This window comes from Rhinopithecus bieti, unplaced genomic scaffold (genome assembly GCF_001698545.2).
Source record: "Rhinopithecus bieti isolate Rb0 unplaced genomic scaffold, ASM169854v2 scaffold_21542, whole genome shotgun sequence".
Classification (NCBI taxonomy): domain Eukaryota; kingdom Metazoa; phylum Chordata; class Mammalia; order Primates; family Cercopithecidae; genus Rhinopithecus; species Rhinopithecus bieti.
In genome coordinates, this window is record NW_016810483.1 from 2,187,302 (window position 1) to 2,205,276 (window position 17,975).

The 17,975-nt window shown below is 40.7% G+C and overlaps 1 protein-coding gene across 8 annotated transcripts in view; it reads left to right on the forward strand.

The window, feature by feature from the left end:
* FOXP1 (forkhead box P1) overlaps window positions 1-17,975 on the forward strand; it is a 639,921-nt gene that overhangs the window by 390,886 nt on the left and 231,060 nt on the right. For all 8 annotated transcript variants that reach the window (XM_017892176.1, XM_017892168.1, XM_017892169.1 and 5 more), the window contains one exon: window positions 28-218. In XM_017892176.1, the coding sequence (XP_017747665.1) occupies window positions 39-218 (180 nt within the window). In that variant the 5' untranslated portion in view covers window positions 28-38. The remainder of the gene's footprint in view (window positions 1-27; window positions 219-17,975) is intronic.

A 17,975-nucleotide genomic window follows, 5' to 3' on the forward strand; every position in this document is an offset into this window, starting at 1 on the left:
CCCCCATCTTGGAAATCCTTGTATCAGGTTTTTGAGTCATGATGCAAGAATCTGGGACTGAGGCAAAAAGTAACGGTTCAGCCATCCAGAATGGGTCGGGCGGCAGCAACCACTTACTAGAGTGCGGCAGTCTCCGGGAGGGGCGTTCCAACGGAGAGACGCCGGCCGTGGACATCGGGGCAGCTGACCTCGCCCACGCCCAGCAGCAGCAGCAACAGGTACTGAGGCTTTGGAGTCTTGGGAGGTGGAGGGTGGTGGATGCGAATTTTACCGCTGAAACGAAAAACAGGCTTAAGCCTGTGAAGAAGGAAATAAGAGCTAAGGAATAAAAGAGAGAAGAAGAGTAGGTGAGTAAGGAGAGTTGAAATAAATACATAGAAATACAGGCAGAAATGCTGAGATAACAGCCAAAACATGTAGAACACGGGCATCACTGTAGGAAGCTGCTTTCCTCTACCTGTAGGATTTGGGGGTTTAGGGTATTTACCTATGTTCCCTGTATTCATGCAGCAGTGAGTTTGTGGCTAAGTCTTACTGCTTTGAGTTATCTCTTATTGGCGCCTCCCCAAAATGTACGTAAGTTGGGGTAGACTCATTCCTGTTAGTTATACTTTTTACAGGTATGGAACTGGGTACCTGTGAGTGACTGGTAAAATATTTCCAGATGGTACAGGCGACCCAAGAAATGGTGTTTTGTTGTCAAAGTGTTGATAAAAATTCAAATAAGTAACGGCATTTGCTTGAAGACTGGCTTTGGTTTTCTAGCCTGTCTTGGAATCAGGAAATATTATTAGGATTTGTTAATGATAATAGATGGTTTATGACCTGTTTTGTTCTCGATTTACTTATTCAAAACATAGTTATGATGCCGCTCAGAAACAGGTGAATTAAAAAGAATGAAGTATCTTTGGGCCTTTCTGAAAGCTACAGTAACTTTTGTGGGGAGGAAGAAGATAGGGACAAAGTGCTTCTCAAACCATTTTCTTGGAATTTGTGTCAGACAAGCTAAGCTTATGTTTGGGATGCAACTTTGAGACAAGCTCTAAACCATGTTTATTTTCTCCTTGCAAAGAGTTGAGTAAGGAATGATTAGGTTGTTAGCTCCTTACAAGGTGGTGGAACCAACATGAGACTGTGGAACCTGTTGGGAGAAAGATGCAACAAAGTGAAAGAAAGGAAAAGTAACAGACCAGCAAAAGTCTTAATTCAGAGGACTTCCTGCAAGTGATTTGATCTTTCTTTCATTGGCAGTCCAAACCCATTTGTGCCTGCACCACGAGCTCACTTCAGATGGAATTTGTGATGTTCGTTGTGTATAAACTTTGTGCATTTAAGTTAGTGCAGATGGCCAAATTCCAACCAGTGAGGTTGTTAGCGAAACCGCGCAGTAGATAGTAAAAGGGTCTCCATGTATTCGTGCTAGTACGTGTTCATGTGATGTTCTCAGCCATTTTATTCAGAATAGTTAATGTTTTTGAATGATATCTTCTATGCCCTTACCAGACGAGTGTCAAGATTGACTATTTCTTTATGAAGCACTTGAGCACTTGAGATGGGGCTACTGACTGGTGTGGTGATACTAAATAATTAGTATTTAGATTACATTAATTTAAAAAATGGGAAATTAACTTCTGATTTTATTTGAGGAGCTAAAATCATTCAGGATCTCCAAAAAACTTTACATATAAACCATCAAAACATGTGGTTTACATATAAACCCAAAACTCGCATGCGTGCACACACACAACAGCAGTAACAAATCGGCTACATAGAATACAATTATAAAAGCCTACTTCACCAACATCTTCCTTAAAAAGTATCAGTTGCAAATGTATTTATCCACATCTTCCTTTGGCCATGACCACTTTGGAAAATTTGTTGTTACTGGTTATTGATACAAAGGTCAAGAAATGTTTTATGATTAGACTTTTATACTGTTTTCAAATGTTTTTATGACAGTTTTTTCTCTGTATGCCGTTGACACGTTTTGGGAAGAAACAAAGCAGTGGGGTCTATCATTGTGGCTAAAACCCCCTGTATTGTGGTTAGCAAAGCCTTTTGAGGTCTTTTAAAATGTGACATTGACAGCTGTTCAACTCCCCTAAGTATATGATAAGGCTCTTAACAGGTTGTTGGGGAAAAGGGAAATCTCTAGATGAAATAAGTAAAACTACAGGACTGAAAATATTTCTACAGGACTAGAGTTATCAGAGTTTTCTTCTGGACTGAAAACTGCAACAATTAGACAGTTTGGAGAAGTGTGAGCATTCTACAATGGACTAGGGTTGTTTTCATCATTTTTATTCTACAGGTTTTTACTTGAAGTGAGAATACCAGCAGTGAGAAAATCACAGCCATGCTGAATTCATTACTGCGGTAGTCACACAAAACCACGGATAAAATTTCAATAACTGCAGGCCACAGTTGAGTAAACAGTTGCACTGAAATTTAATTCCTGTTGACTTTTCCCCCATTCCTCGCCAGGGGCACATTCAGATTCCGTAGTACAAAGACAACAGGGGTTACAGCTTTGATTAATGTAGGACAGTGGAAGAGAATTAGAACTGTAAAATATGTTAGAAGTCCATGGAACACGAAGATCTGGCTTAAAAGGGCCTGGCATAAAAACGAGTTAATTATGCTGTGTATTATATTGAATGTTGGAGGATTTTCTAGTTGCACCAATACCATCATTGAGGATATGGGGAGAGTTTTTACTTAGTGCCAGGATTTAAAATAAATAAATGCAAACCTTTCCATGTTTGCTCCATATTATCAAAGATAATTACAAATTACAGCAAATGCCCTTTTCAGGATGGGAGGGCCCTGACAAAGATTCACTATGGAGTGCACTAGTTCCATAGTGAGTTTTGTTTATAGGTTGACTTAATTGCGTTCAAATGGCATTGTCATTTCTAAAAATTAGTTGACAACCTAGAGAAATGGGGCAAATCTGGCTTTTCCATCTTCTTTTGAAAAATTAGAATATCTGGTAACCTTGGGCTGATAGTCCCACAAGGGCAACAATTGTTGGGAGATGAATTGCTATTGAAGACAGGGAGCGCTCCAGCCTGCTCTCATTCCCACCAGCAGCATTGCTCATTTATGCCTCTAGGTAGTGGAGTTGGCAATTCTGGGCTGGAAGGTAGACTCATCACTCAGAAGCCATCAGCCCAAGAGAGGTGCTGCCATTAGCTGGTAGAGCCTGCCAACACACTCACAAACTGTCTTCCTTCCTCAAAACTAAATGTATTATCTCTGTAATGTTTCAACTCTATTTATGTCTGGGCCATGAAACTATTATAACAATAGTTTTCTAATAATATAATTTGATAGAGTTTCTGAACATTTTCTTTTATCCATTGAGTAATTCTTTACCCGATACATAACTGCTTTTTATTTCCTATTATGCCTGCACCATTTCTATGTCTGTAAAAGTTGTATTGGATGTGCACTACTCCATTATGAAACTCAGCAACAAATACTATTAGCAATTACTAAATTTTTTTTTTCTTAAAGAAAGGATTTTAAAATGTCCAGAACAATTTCATAAACTGTGTGGATTAATGCATTTTAAAAGTCTTGAATTTTAGAAAGCAGAATTTTATTTCCATATTGCTGCAAATGAGAGCTGTTTCAGATAAGCATATTACATAGAGCATAATGTTTAGAAGTTTCTCCATATACAGCATATGCTGTCAGGTCAATTAACAGAATGCATTCTAGAAAATGTTTATTCAATAAAAATGAATAGCTGTTAAATAAAACAGCTATTTCTTAACAACATTCCATTTAATGATGAGGTTTTTGTGGGGTTTCTTTCTTTTCTTTTTTTTTTTTTTTTTTTTTTTTGGTACCACCTGGCAGTTTTATTGTCTGCAAGTCAGTATAGAGAGAGCTTTGGTTGCTGCAGTTTTGAGGTGTGGCTATCATTTTATATGAAGAGAGCAGGTTAGAGGGAATCTGTGAGAAAAAACTTAAGACATGCTGTATTTGGAGTTTGAACATGTATTATTTAGAGAGTGTGGATAAGCAAAGTGTTTACTTCCCATGGCTTCTTTCTTTGACATCTGGTTTAAGGTGTTGGGTCTTGTGGCCCAGAAGACTGTGTATGTTTTAAGTTAACAATGTAAAAGAAGGAGAGAAAATGTGAAATGACTAGTAAGGAGGTGGGAACGGTAGATAGGAAATTCTCTTGAAAAAGAAGGGGAGTAAAGAGGACCCATCAGGTTGAATTTTTCCAATGAGCCATTGAAGGAGGTCAAAGATTAGTCACTTCCCAGAACACAAGAAGATCAGAGAAATGGGTGGGACTCAGGCAAAGAGTCTAGTTATGTACATTCAAAGGGATGTAGAGGTCAGCTGTGGTGGCTCACGCCTGTAATCTCAGCACTTTGGGAGGCCGGGGCAGGCTGATCACTTGAGGCCAGGAGTTGGAGACCAGCCTGGCCAACATGGCAAAACCCTGTCTCTACTAAAAATAGAAACATTAGCTGGGCATGGTGGTGCACGACTGTAGTCCCAGCTACTCAGGAGGCTGAGGCAGGAGAATCACTTGAACCTGGGAGGCAGAGGTTGCAGTGAGCCAAGATTGTGCCACTGCGCTCCAGCCTGGGCGACAAACTGAGAGTCTGTCTCAAAATAAGTAAATAAATAAACAACAACAACAAAACAAAGGGGATGTAGAAAATACAGTACCGGAGGAACCTGGGAGAATCAGGAATTGAAATCTCAGCGTCCTCTGAACATGGGAAATGGTAGTAGAGGGACCATAGTGTCAGTGTTTTAAGTTTAACTTTTTTTGTTTCAGCATAAATAAATATACAAGCAGGCTGCATGCAGTGTCTCATGCCTGTAATCCCACCATTTTGGGAGGGCAAGGCAGGCAGATTGCTTGAGCTCAGGAGTTTGAGACTAGCCTGGGCAACATGGCAAAACCTCGTCTCTACAAAAAATACAAAAGTTATCTAGGGATGATGGCACATGCCTGTGGTCCCAGCTACTTATGAGGCTGAGGTGGGAGGATCCCTTGAGCATGAGAGGTTGAGGCTGCAGTGAGCTGAGATCTTGCCACTGCACTCCAGCCTGGGCTGGGTGACAGATTGAGACCCTGTGTCGAAAAACAAAAAATACACAAGCAAATGAAATTTCTTCTCTTCACATTCAAAATGGCAAAATGCATCCCTTCATTAGTTATTGTTAGTGAAATTGCTGGTGGATATTGAGTCGAAGAAGAAAGCTGTCCCGCAAACATTTCCAGCTTTTTTTTTTTTTTTTTTTTGAAACGGAGTCTCGCTCTGTCGCCCAGGCTAGAGTGCAGTGGCTGGATCTCAGCTCACTGCAAGCTCCGCCTCCCGGGTTTACGCCATTCTCCTGCCTCAGCCTCCGGGTAGCTGGGACTACAGGCACCCGACACCGCACCCAGCTAGTTTTTTGTGTTTTTTTAGTAGAGAGGGGGTTTCACCTTGTTAGCCAGGATGGTCTCGATCTCCTGACCTTGTGATCCGCCCGTCTCGGCCTCGCAAAGTGCTGGGATTACAGGCTTGAGCCACCGCGCCTGGCCATTTCCAGCTTTTTAATTGCCTCTGAGAAACAGTGCCTGCAAGAAATAGCTGTTGGTGTCTGTACTGGATTAAGCACCACTGCATGAAGGTGCTTATTGCATCTCATTCTTTGCATCTCATTTTTACCCATAGGCCTCTGGGACACCATATTAAAATTCCAGAGGCCATTCCTGGCCTTGTTTCATACCTTATGGAAAATGACGCAGGTTATATGGTATGGATCTATAGGTGTAAAGACTGGGTAGCAATGGCTGGGTTGGCCATACCATTCTACCACTTTTTTCTTTGAAAAAGGTAGCTTATGAACTTTATTAGGAATGCCCTCAAGTAGCCTTTCCCATTGTAACTGCTGGAGACTGTGTCTGAAAGGAGGGTCTCTTGATGCTGACAGGGAAAAGCTGGTCAGCACCTCTGTGTCCTAGAAGGGGAACTTCCAGGAAAGGGGCATAGAAGAAGGTATTATTAGTATTTATTGAATGCCTTAATGGGGCCGAGTACTGTGCTGGGGGCTAGCACCTTCCCTTACTGGTAGGTAAAAACCCAGCTGTAATTTTAAAGGAATTGCTATGCTGAGATATACTTTTATTGAAGATGTTGCAGTAGTTCAAGTAATGTGGAAAGTATTGATGGTCAAAAATATTTTGTGTAGGAATGAATGCCACCAAAATGTTAGTGATAACCATAGAAACAGACTGAAACAAAACTGAGACAGGAATTCAGATAATTCTGACAAATAAAGAAAAAGCAGCCACAACACTGACCCCCCACATTGTCTTGATTCCCTTTGTGGCTGTTTCTAGAAAAGGCATATTTCACCCTGAATGCTAAATATAGTGCTCTACTCTGTTAGTTTAGACCTGCCTTCCATCAAAATATTGTTGTCAAAGATTTATGTAACTTGTGATGTGAGACTTGTATGAAATTCTTTCAAGTTTTGATTACTAAACAGTTGTGTGTCATTAATCTCTCCATTGAAAATTAAAATGGCACGAGAAGCAAAAGAAGAAAAAGGACCCACAACATAGGAGAATGTGGTAATAGAAAGCCAGGTGCCACATTTCATTATGAGTGAAGTGTACCCTCTTGACTTCAAGAGAAAGCTTTGCCACTTTGAAAAGGTAATTTTAAGCCCTGACCTGTGAGCTAATAAAAATAATCATAAAAAAAGAACGCCCTATCTCTTGTCTACTCACAAATCTGTTTTTGAACTTTCAGGAGGTATGACTTTAATGGTAATTTGTTGATAGATTAGTTTCAGTGATTGTGAAGAGTTTGTTTTTGCAAAACTGGCAGGTCCTATCTGTTCTCTGAAGGCAAGGAACCTACTTTGCTGTTTTGCAATGGCTTGAGTTTATTGACAACTAGCGCTGAGCAGGCAGAATTGGAATGTTTATATAATGTAAACCTATAGCTCGCCTGATGGAGTCTAGCGTACTTTTAGGTAGTGCATAGATTACTTGATAAAAAGGGTTACAAGGTGACTGCTTTTATGACAAAGAAGAATAGCAATATAAATGCCAGTGGTACACTGAGCCACAAGAAGGAAGTTTATGTAGGGAATTGAACTCCATGTTAGAAAGTTTCTTTTCATCACTTTGTCTTTGAACTCAAATCTATTGTAATTATGAAGTGTTACTTGTAACATTCCAGAGACCCTTTGCTAAATACTCTGTTTGATTTGATTCATAGAAATACAGCCACATTATCTCCCCTCCCCCCGACGAAAAAATGTCGTGAAGAGTTTCCCATACTGACCTTGTCTCAGGTTTGTTGCAAGTGGGCTAATAAGTGAGCTCCACTAGAAAACAGCTGCAATTTATTTCTTTGATCGTTTGCAATTCTTTGATTTCACTTTTTTCTTTCTTTTTTTGAGACAGGGTCTAGCTCAGTCACCCAGGATAGAGTACAGGGTTGCGATCATGGCTTACTGCAGGCTTGACCTCCCCGGGCTCCAACGATTTTCCCACCATCAGGCTCCTGAGTTGCTGGTACGGCAGGCCAGCGATTTTCTGTTGTTGTTGTTCTGTTTTGTTTGTTTGTTTGTTTGTTTTCCTGTAGAGATACGGGTCTCACTATATTGCCTAGGCTGGTCTTGAACTCCTGGCCTCAAGGGGTCCTCCTACCTCACCCTCCCAAAGTGCCAGGATTACAGGCATGTGCCACCACACCCAGCCTCATTCAACTGTTATTTATTGAGCCTCAATATGTGGAAGAAAATGGGAGTGGAGGGGGAACTGATATGTTAGGTGCTAGGAAAAAATAGGAGAATAACTTAGAGTTTACTTAGCTAGAGCCTGAAGAATAACTATGGAGGTAATAGAAAGATGGTGAAAAGGCAGATTGGGTTCAGCTGATGGGAGGCTTCTAAGTAGAGAAGAAAGGTCATATGAGAGGGGGTGTATTAAAAGTAAATGAGAAGGTTGAACCTAGCTGGGTTAGAAGGGAAGAAATCCCAGAGAGATGAGGGGCCATGACAGTGTTACTGCAGCTGGTCTGACATTTAGTAATGGGCCACTAACGTGGCCCCAATGAATTGAGGGCGCCCTGTTGTTGATCCCTCCTGGCTTCTTGAACATCTCCTCCTCCATCTGAATGCCTTAGTGAAGTGTAAGTTCATCAGGGAATGGGGGCTGAGATCACCGTCCTCATTCCCTGGTACTTCCTCAGCACACAGCATAGTACCTGATGTAGGGCAGTTCTTTGACAGACTATTTACGAATGAGTGAAACAGAAAGAGAAAGGAGGGACTGGATAAGAAGAGATTGTTGAGGAGAATGTTGGGAAACCAGCAGGACCTTTTGAATTTACGAGGTATGCAAATACCGAGGAGTCGGAGTTACCAATGATGAGTCAGGATGTTCCATCTTAATGACTGGCAAAATGGGGGCACCGTGAAACAGAAAAGAGAGGGGCATGGGGAAGAACCTGAACTTTCTTAGCTGCCACTAAGAGGTTAAGAACTTATAATAAAGGATAGGGTTATTTTGAAAAAATCATTTTTTAAAAAGACTTTTTTTATAAAGACATTCTGTGTAGCTAAAAGTCACTATTTTGATTGCATATGTTTATTTGCGTTGAAATTATCAAGTGTTTTCCATTTAGCCTTTGACAGTTACTAATGAGTACATCTTCCAAAAGTCACATGGGAAGTACTGATAAACTGCTAGTGCTCCTAGTGATCATGGAATGGGCTTATCTCTTGGAGAGAACAAAACTACGAAGTTAGATCTTTGATAAAGTCTTTGTTCCATATTGACACAAGCCTCTTATAATGAATTTGTTTTAAGGTGGTGGGGAGTATATGTTGTGCTTCTTTTGTTGGAAAAGTACAATGTGCAATTATTAAACAGCTAGTGCTATTGGAAGACTCATTTAGGAGGTATAGATCCTGGGGACATAAAGGCCCAGTCTTCTTTGTGTATTTAAATTGAGCCATGCCCAGAGAGGGAAGGCGGGAAGCAAGCTCTGTTTTTCTCTTTGGTCCTTCCATGTGGACATTTTGCAGGATCTTCTACATAAACTGATAGTGCAGATACCAACTGTGGAGGGTACTGGATTATTTTTTTTAAGATTGGCAACCCTATGTTCCCCTTGAATTAACTATTTTATCACTATTGTTAGACAGCTCCTTTTGACTGTACCAAAATAAAATGAACTTCCTAACACAGATTCATCTTCAGCAAAGTTTCTTCAGGTAGACCATTAATTTCAGAATTTATTATCCACACAAACACAACTGAGTTTTCAGTATCACAGCCACTTACTGAAAGAGACAAACTGTCCGGGCACAATGGCTCACGCCTATAATCCCCTTTGGAGGCCAAGGCGGGCGGATCACCTGAGGTCAGGAGTTTGAAACCAGCCTAGCCAACATGGCGAAACCCTGTCTCTACTAAAAGTACAAAAATTAGCCGGGTGTGGTGGCGTGCGCCTGTAAATTCAGGAGGCTGAGGCAGGAGAATCACTTGAACCCGGGAGGCGGAGGTTGCAGTGAGCCGAGGTTGTGCCACTGCACTCTAGCCTGGGCTACAAGAGCGAGAGTCTGTCTCAAAAAAAAAAGAAAGAAAGAAAGAAAAAAAAAAAGAGGCAGAGCATCCACTGATCCTAAATTCATGTTTTTATCACATTACCTTGTCTCGTCTTCAACTTCTGTCTCTCCACATTGAAGGGAAGGTGACATGATGTCTTCTTAGTCATTCAAATCCAATAACTTTTAATCTGAAGGTTAAGTAGTGAGATATAAACTAAGAGATGATAATATCAATTTTATGTTCACTGAAGGGCACAATATACCTCTTCCTAGTAGAGGGAAAATTGTGCGTAAAATGTCTTTTGCTTTTCAACAGCAGAGTCATGCCTCTCAGAGCCAAAGGAAGGAATATTTTTGGAAAAAATTAATAAAATAAGAGTTAGCATCCTAAAGCAGGACAAAAGTGACTTTTATTATTATAATTATTAAGTGTTAATTTTCAGGGCCACATGATACAAAGTAGTTTTCTTTATCGCCTCCTGTATTTACTCTTGATATACCCTCGACAAACTCAACAACCTTTTACAAGGTTAAAGACTGATAGAGAATGACATAATGCTCATTCTTTCCTGACTATTTTTAGTCCTAATGTGTATGATAAATAATACTGTGATAATATTGCTTACCTTCCCTCATTTTTTTCTTCTATGGGTGATATTTCCATTTCAACTCAGTAGGAATTCAACATCTGAAAGCATTAAGTGAAAATGCATTTACAATGTGTGTTTTTATGATGATATTCTGATTTTTCTCATTCAATTTCTATTTCTTATAAACACAAAGTTTTGTGCTGTGTGCTATGTATATATATCATGTGTATTTATATAGACTTTCTGTATCATTAGTAGTTTTTTGGTTTTTTGAGATGAGGTTTCACTCTTGTCACCCAAGCTAGAGTGCAATGGTGTGATCTCAGCTCACTGCAGCCTTCACCTCCCAGGTTCAAGTGATTCTCCTGCCTCAGCTTCCCTAGTAGCTGGGATTTCAGACATGTGCCACCATACCCACAATTTTGTATTTTTAGTAGAGACAGGGTTTCACTATGTTGGCCAGGCTGGTCTCAAACTCCTGACCTCAGGTGATCCACCCACCTCGGCCTCCCAAAGTGCTGGGATTACAGGCGTAAGCCACCACCCCCAGCCCATTAATAGGTTTTTAAGACAGGAAAAGCATAACGCGTAAGCTGAGTATGTGACATTCACAGTTATAATTATCAAGTTTATATTTTGTAATGTAGTGATTCACAATTATAATTGTCAAGATTGCATTCTGTACATAATTTTAAATTTGTCTCAGCTGTTCATTCAGTACCTTCTTTGGGCAGGGGCTAGGTATAAGGCACTATAAGTCTGCAACTAGACCAGGAATCAGCAAACTATGGCCCTTGGGCCAGATCCAGCCTGAACCTAGTAAATAAGTTCTGTTGAAACACAGCCACACCTCTTTGCTTACTGTTGCCTGTAACTGCTTTCATGCTGCAGCAGCAGAGGTGAGTTGTTGCAACAGAGATTGTGTGACCCACAAAGCCTAAGATATTTATCTGGCACTCTGCAGAAAGTTTGTCAATCCCTGGATTAATGAATGGCAGATGTGACAAGATTTGCCTTCTACAAACTTCTACCCTTACTTTACAGTGATAAAACTGAGGAAGCACTCCTCATTCTTTTCTAAATTCTCTCTGAAAAATATCTATGTATTTATACTATATATGTATTTTGTTTGTTTGTTTTTTTGAGACTGAGTCTTCCTCTATTGCCAGGCTGGAGTGCAGAGGCCCTATCTCGGCTCACTGCAACCTCCACCTCCTGGGTCCAAGAGATTCTCCTGCCTCAGCCTCCCGAGTAGCTGGGACTACAGGCTCGCGCCACCACACCCAGCTGATATTTGTGTTTTTAGTAGAAACAGGGTTTCACCATGTTGGCCAGGATGGTCTCGATCTCTTGACCTCTTGATCTGCCTGCCTCAGCTTCCCAAAGTGCTGGGATTACAGGCGTGAGCCACTGTGCCTGGCTATATGTATACTATTGTTTAAGACTTTGTTTCACAATTTCTGGAGTGGCAAAATGACTTATAGTTGTCATCATTCCTCTAGAGTTTCTTTCTTATCATTTAGCTGACAGCATCTTACAAATTAAAAGTTTTGACGTTATTGGTAGTTAAAAGAATCTTCAGCCAGTCTAGTAAGGAAATGGAGGTTGGACTCACTTAGTGAGTCACTCACAGAGCAGACAGATGTCCTTGGCCCTGGCTCCTTGCCAAAGAAAATTAACATATGTCTTATGTTCATAGTCCTATAGTTGGCTAGAGGATACAAAAATATATTATTCTCAGTATCACCCTGCATTCAAAGATTTCATAATTTAATCAAGGTGCAGTAAGACATAAACAGATAACATGAAAAGTTTTTACAATTTTTAAAGCAAATTGAAGATAAACTGTAGAAGAGATGTATATGACTAATTGATAGGTGAGTGACTTAGGTAATAAATCTTCAGTAGCCTGGAGAGGACGAATCTGTGTCTATGTTGGTGGGATTTTAGACCTTGGTGAAGTTAGGAGTCTCAGTATGTGCACATCTGCTGATTTGTTTTAACCTCTTCCATCAGGAGATAATGGATGGTAAGTATACACTGAACTATATGGGTTTGGCTTCTGACTTGCAGATTTTAAAGGCCCCAAAGCTGTGTCTTTTCCATTTAGCCGTTTTAAATTTTGAGACAAGCACGGTTGGATTTGTACTTGGAAAGACTAGAGGCACGTGGTGAGGAGAGGTCTGCTTACTGGTCTCCAGGAAATGGCCCAGGACTATCTGTTTACACAGGCACAAAGTTGATTGTGTGATTTCCAGAGATTAGATGTGGGCTGACAAGTGTGGTAATTTGGTTGGTGTCCATATTTCACAAATGTTTATGCTGAATTTTAGCTAATTTACCTCTATTGATAATGTAGCTAGAATAATTGAAACCATAATACCTAATTTAAAAATAGTTGCCAAATTGAGAAGCATTTGCTCAATTTAGTTATTCATGAACTGACAGGATTTCTGAGGAAATGGTGTTACCCTTGCATTTTCTCCCTTCCAACTTTTCTTCTTTCCCTTCTTACTTTCTTGATTCTGTTTTTAAGTTTGTAATTGGATGATTTATTAAATCTCACAATTTGTGAAAATCTGTATTGGCATAGTCCGTATCTCTAATACCATCTTTTTTTTTTTTTGAGATGGAGTCTTGGTTTGTCATTCAGTCTGGAGTGCAATGGCTTGATCTAGGCTCACTGCAACCTCTGCCTCCCGTGTTCAAGTGATTCTCGTGCCTCAGCCTCCTGAGTAGCTGGGATTGCAGGCATGAGCCACCACACCCGGCTAATTTTTGGATTTTTAGTAGAAACGGGGTTTCACCATGTTGGCCAGGCTGGTCTGGAACTCCTGACCTCAGGTGATCCGCCTGCCTCAGCCTCCCAAAGTGCTGGGATTACAGGTGTGAGCCACCACACCCGGCCTCTAATACCATCGTTCTTATGTTTTGTAGGTTTATGGCCCCTCTTTTGTGAATTTAATGAAACCCAAACAACTTTTTCCCTGAAAAGTGTGTTTGTATGTGTAATTTTGCAATTGCAATTTCATCTACAATATGTCCCCCCCCCCCAAAAAATTATACAGCTATTCTGTATGTTAATTAGATTTGCCAAATGTTTCAGTCTTTTGACAAATACTCTTAGGCTTTTCTATCATTAGTTGATGTTGACTATATTAGTGACCTGTCTATCTTTAATTTGGAAAAGGGTTCCTCTTTTGGAATAATGCTTCCCAGTGTGTCCCTGGAATAATTTCTCAGCTATTTAAAATGTTGCACTGTACATGCCAGCTCTGAAGCAAACTCTGGAAAGTAAGGTCATATAAAGCAATCTGTACCAAGAGCCATTTCATGTCTATTCAAATGTAAACACCAGATTTACACACTCTTGAAATTCTTCTAACTATAGAACCCTGTAAACCAGTTGAAAGATCTTTGACTAAATAAGCACAGATTACAGTAAGTGATACACATAGCATAGGCAACCCCTTATGTGGCTGATGGCAGTGTAAGTTTGTACACCCTATTCTGGGGGTACTTTGGCGTTGCACATCAAGAGGCTTAAAACAGTCACACCCTTTGAATCAGGGATACAATTTTACTGAGTGGCTCTAAGGCAGTCAGCAGTGATTCTCAAACTTTTATGTGTGTGAGCATCATAGCATCATCTGGAGGGCTTTTTTGTTTGTTTTTGAGACAGTCTTGTTCTTGTTGCCCAGACGAGTGCAATGGCGCGATTTCGGCTCACCACAGCCTCCGCCTACTGGGTTGAAGTGATTTTCCTGCCTCAGCCTCCCAAGTAGCTAGGATTACAGGCATGTGCCACCTTGCCCGGCTAATTTTGTATCTTTAGTAGAGACAGGGTTTCTCCATGTTGGTCAGGCTGGTTTCGAAGTCCCAACCTCAGGTGATCCACCTACCTTGGCCTCCCGAAGTGCTGAGATTACAGGCGTGAGCCACCACGCCAGTCCCTGGAGGGCTTCTTAAAACACAGATTACTGGACCTACTCCCAGAGTACTTTATTCTGTAGATCTGGGGCAGGGCCTCCAAATTTGCATATCTATTTCTAGCTCTTCTTTGCTGCCAGTTGAAGAACCACATTTGGAAACCACTGGCAGAGTTTAACAGCATAGACTGTGGAGCCAGTATGTTTGGCCTGAGTCATGGCTCTGCTACTTGCTAGTTGGGTGACTGTATAATACAGTCAGTTTCTCTGTGCCTCAGTTCATATATTCATCAAATGGAAATAATATTAGCATTTAATAGTCTAAATAAAATGTGTCGTGCTTGGAAGTTTGCATACCACATGGTAAATTGTCTGCAAACATTAGCTTTTGGTATTTCTTTTTTTTTTTTTTTTGAGACAGGGTCTTACTCTGTCACCCAGACTGGAGTGCAGTGGCGCCATCTCGGCTCACTGCAACTTCTGCCTCCTGGGTTCAAGCGATTCTCCTGCCTCAGCCTCCCGAGTAGCTGGGATTACAGGCGCACGCCACTATTGCCCAGCTAATGTTTTTTGCATTTTTAGTAGAGACAGGTTTTCACCATGTTGGCCAGGCTGGTCTTGAACTCCAGACCTCAAATGATCCACCCACCTTGGCCTCCCAAAGGGCTATTTAATAATTGACAGTCATAAGCCTCCATGCCTGGCCAACTTTTGGTATTCTTTATCATCATCACCACCACCACCGTCATCATCATCACCAGGAATGTCACCTATCGAAATAATTTGAGGCATGCAAAAAGATTTATGCCTAAAGATGTTCATTGTAATGGTATTTATAATACGAAAAATTAAATGCACCCTAAATCTCTGACCTTCGAAGAAGAGTTAAAAAATGCTCACATACAAGTTTGATATAGTATTAATTATATACCCATTAAGAATGTAGAACATTTAGTAACTTTAAAAATTATCATAATATAATTATTGCTGGGGAAAATCTGAAAGCAATATGCTATCAATGATTTTTTTTTTTTTGGTGTGTTAATGGGATTATAGTTTATTTTATATACATTAGACCAGCCATGGCGGCTCACGCCTGTAATCCCTGCACTTTGGGAGGCCAAGGCTGGAGGATCACTTGAGCTCAGGAGTTAGAGATCAGTCTGGGCAACTCAGACCTCGTATCTACTAAAAATTAAGGAAAACAACAACAGCAAACTTAGCTGGGCATGGCGCCACGTGCCTGTAGTCCCAGCTACTCCGGAGGCTGAGGTGGGAGAATTGCTTGAGCCCAGGAGGTTGAGACTGCAGTGAGCCATGATTGTGCCACTGCACTCCAGCCTGGGTGACAGCAAGACCCTCTCTCTATTAAAAAAAAAAAAAATACCTATATATATCCACACACACACGTATATATACACATAAATAATACATAAAAATACATATATACATATATATAGTTTACACTTTTCTGTATATCCCCAAATTTCTACAATAACATGTATTGCCTTTATAATAAAAATGAAAAGTTTTTTAATTTAATTCACATTCAAACTGTTGGAAAACTTTTATGATATATATATAAATGGCAGAGAATATCTGCACCTTGAACAAGATTTATTTTTTGCATAGGAATAAGGGGATACAATTTTTGCAGGTACAAGGTTTTTCTCCCATGTCTTTAAGTTTTCAGCTACCACTTAGCAGCTCCCTGGTGTTCTCTCTCCACAGGGAGATCTCTGCCTCACTTCTAGGTGCTTCCACCATCAAATTTGACAACCACTCCTCATTATCTATCATCAATTTGTGACAAAATCACTTCCCTGTCAATAAAAGAGTATGGATTTTTTAAAAGCACATTTCTTTTTTCTCTTCTTTTTTTTTTTTTTTTTTTTTTTTTGAGATGGAGTCTCACTCTGTCGCCCAGTCTGGAGTGCAGTGGTGAGATCTCGGTTCACTGCAAGTTCCGCCTCCCAGGTTAATGCCATTCTCCTGCCTCAGCCTCCCCAGTAGCTGGGACCACAGGCGCCCACCACCACGCCTGGCTACGTTTTTGTATTTTTTTAGTAGAGACAGGATTTCACTGTGTTAGCCGGGATAGCCTCGATCTCCTGACCTTGTGATCCTCCCTCCTCGGCCTCCTAAAGTGTTGGGATTACAAGCGTGAGCCACCGCGCCCGGCCACATTTGTTTTCTTTAAATTTCCACGACTGCTCCCCACTTCTAAGTTTCTTCCCAGTCTGTGTGGGCTTAATCATGTCTCATGTCCACAGTCATTACAGACACACTTCGTTGCTTACCCCACTTCATGTTGTTTCTGCTAGAGACTGATTTAAACTGCCCTGGGGAGCTGGAAAAGGCAGGAGGAATATTTTATTGGAGGCATTTTGGAATGCCACTGATGAGAGTTGAAAACCCACCCTCCAACTTCACTCAATGAGTGAAGTTGGGCAAATTCTGCCATCTCTCGAAGCCTCACTTTTCTCATCTGTAAAACAGGGCAGTAGAGATAACTTTCTGAGAGGGTAGATGTGATGAATATGCTAAATAATTTATTGACCTTATCATAGTAGCCAACCCTTTAAAACGTGCTCCTTACTTTATTATTGTCCTTTCTTAGAATCTTTTGAAGACTGGGAAAAGCCATGGCTGAGGTCTTGGGGACCCAAAGGTGGAGGTCAGGAGGGAATCAAGTTGTTCTTAGAACTATTCCATTTTTTAGCCCACCTCATCCGCTTTATATTAAAATCCAATCACCTTGGAACATTGTAGACATTCCGGTTGGTGATCTCCAAGGAGAAGCCTCCTCCAAGGAGAAGCCTCCTCCAAGGAGAAGCCTCCTCCATGGAGAAGCCTCCTCCGTGGAAGTATAGTTCTGTCTTCCCTCATTGAGGTGATAAATGGAAGTCAGTACGAAGTCCTATTTGACAAGCAACCCTTCATTTAGAAACTGACCTCTACGTGGAGACTGCAGGGAACCAGTTCTTGTAGGCAATTAGTGCCCCAATTTACCATTTTAGAAAAGAAAACACATATCCTAATCAATACAGAATTTCTCCTACATACCTACTGGCAACATTACTGAAGGGGCCCCACACACAAATGTTTTAAATTTAGAGGCAGAGTTAAGGACACAGTTTGCCTCCAGAATCTGAATTGAATCAGGGTTTTATTTCAGATAAAATCTTTGGGGCTCATAACTTAAAAAACACAACTTTTACTGGCATTACGCAATTTGCCATGGGTCATTTAGCAAAATGTTTGTATATGTAAGCCCAGGTTCTTCTTTTTAAAAAAAGGAAGAGTGGAAGGCGGGGATTGGATTTTGCTAAAATCCAGGTGGTGTTTCAGTTTATATTTAATTTTAATTGGAAATCAAATACAGGCAAGGGAGAAAAAAATCTACCATGTTTTCTTTACAGTAGAGTATCCTTTGGGGAGAGGAAGGACACTGCCAGCCAGATTTTAAGAAGCAGCTTTTTTATTGGCATGTCTATTTTTTTTTTCTGGCTAAATTCTTGTGCCTGCATTTTTTTTTAAACATTACGATTTTACACGTGGCAATGACTTTCATGTCTCAATGTTCCTTGCTGCCGTCTTTCTATATTTTCCATGGGATTAGAACCTAGAATCAAGACAGCAAATAATTATATACTACATATAATCAGTAGCTTCCTAGGCTGTTACCTGGTAAATCTCTTTTTTAGGTTCTAGTCTGAAATAATATGTGATTCTTGTGGCCCATGTTGATTTCTGGATGGCTGGGGAAGTAGTTTTTAAAGAATCAAGACAGGCCGGGCGCGGTGGCTCAAGCCTGTAATCCCAGCACTTTGGGAGGCCGAGACGGGCGGCTCATGAGATC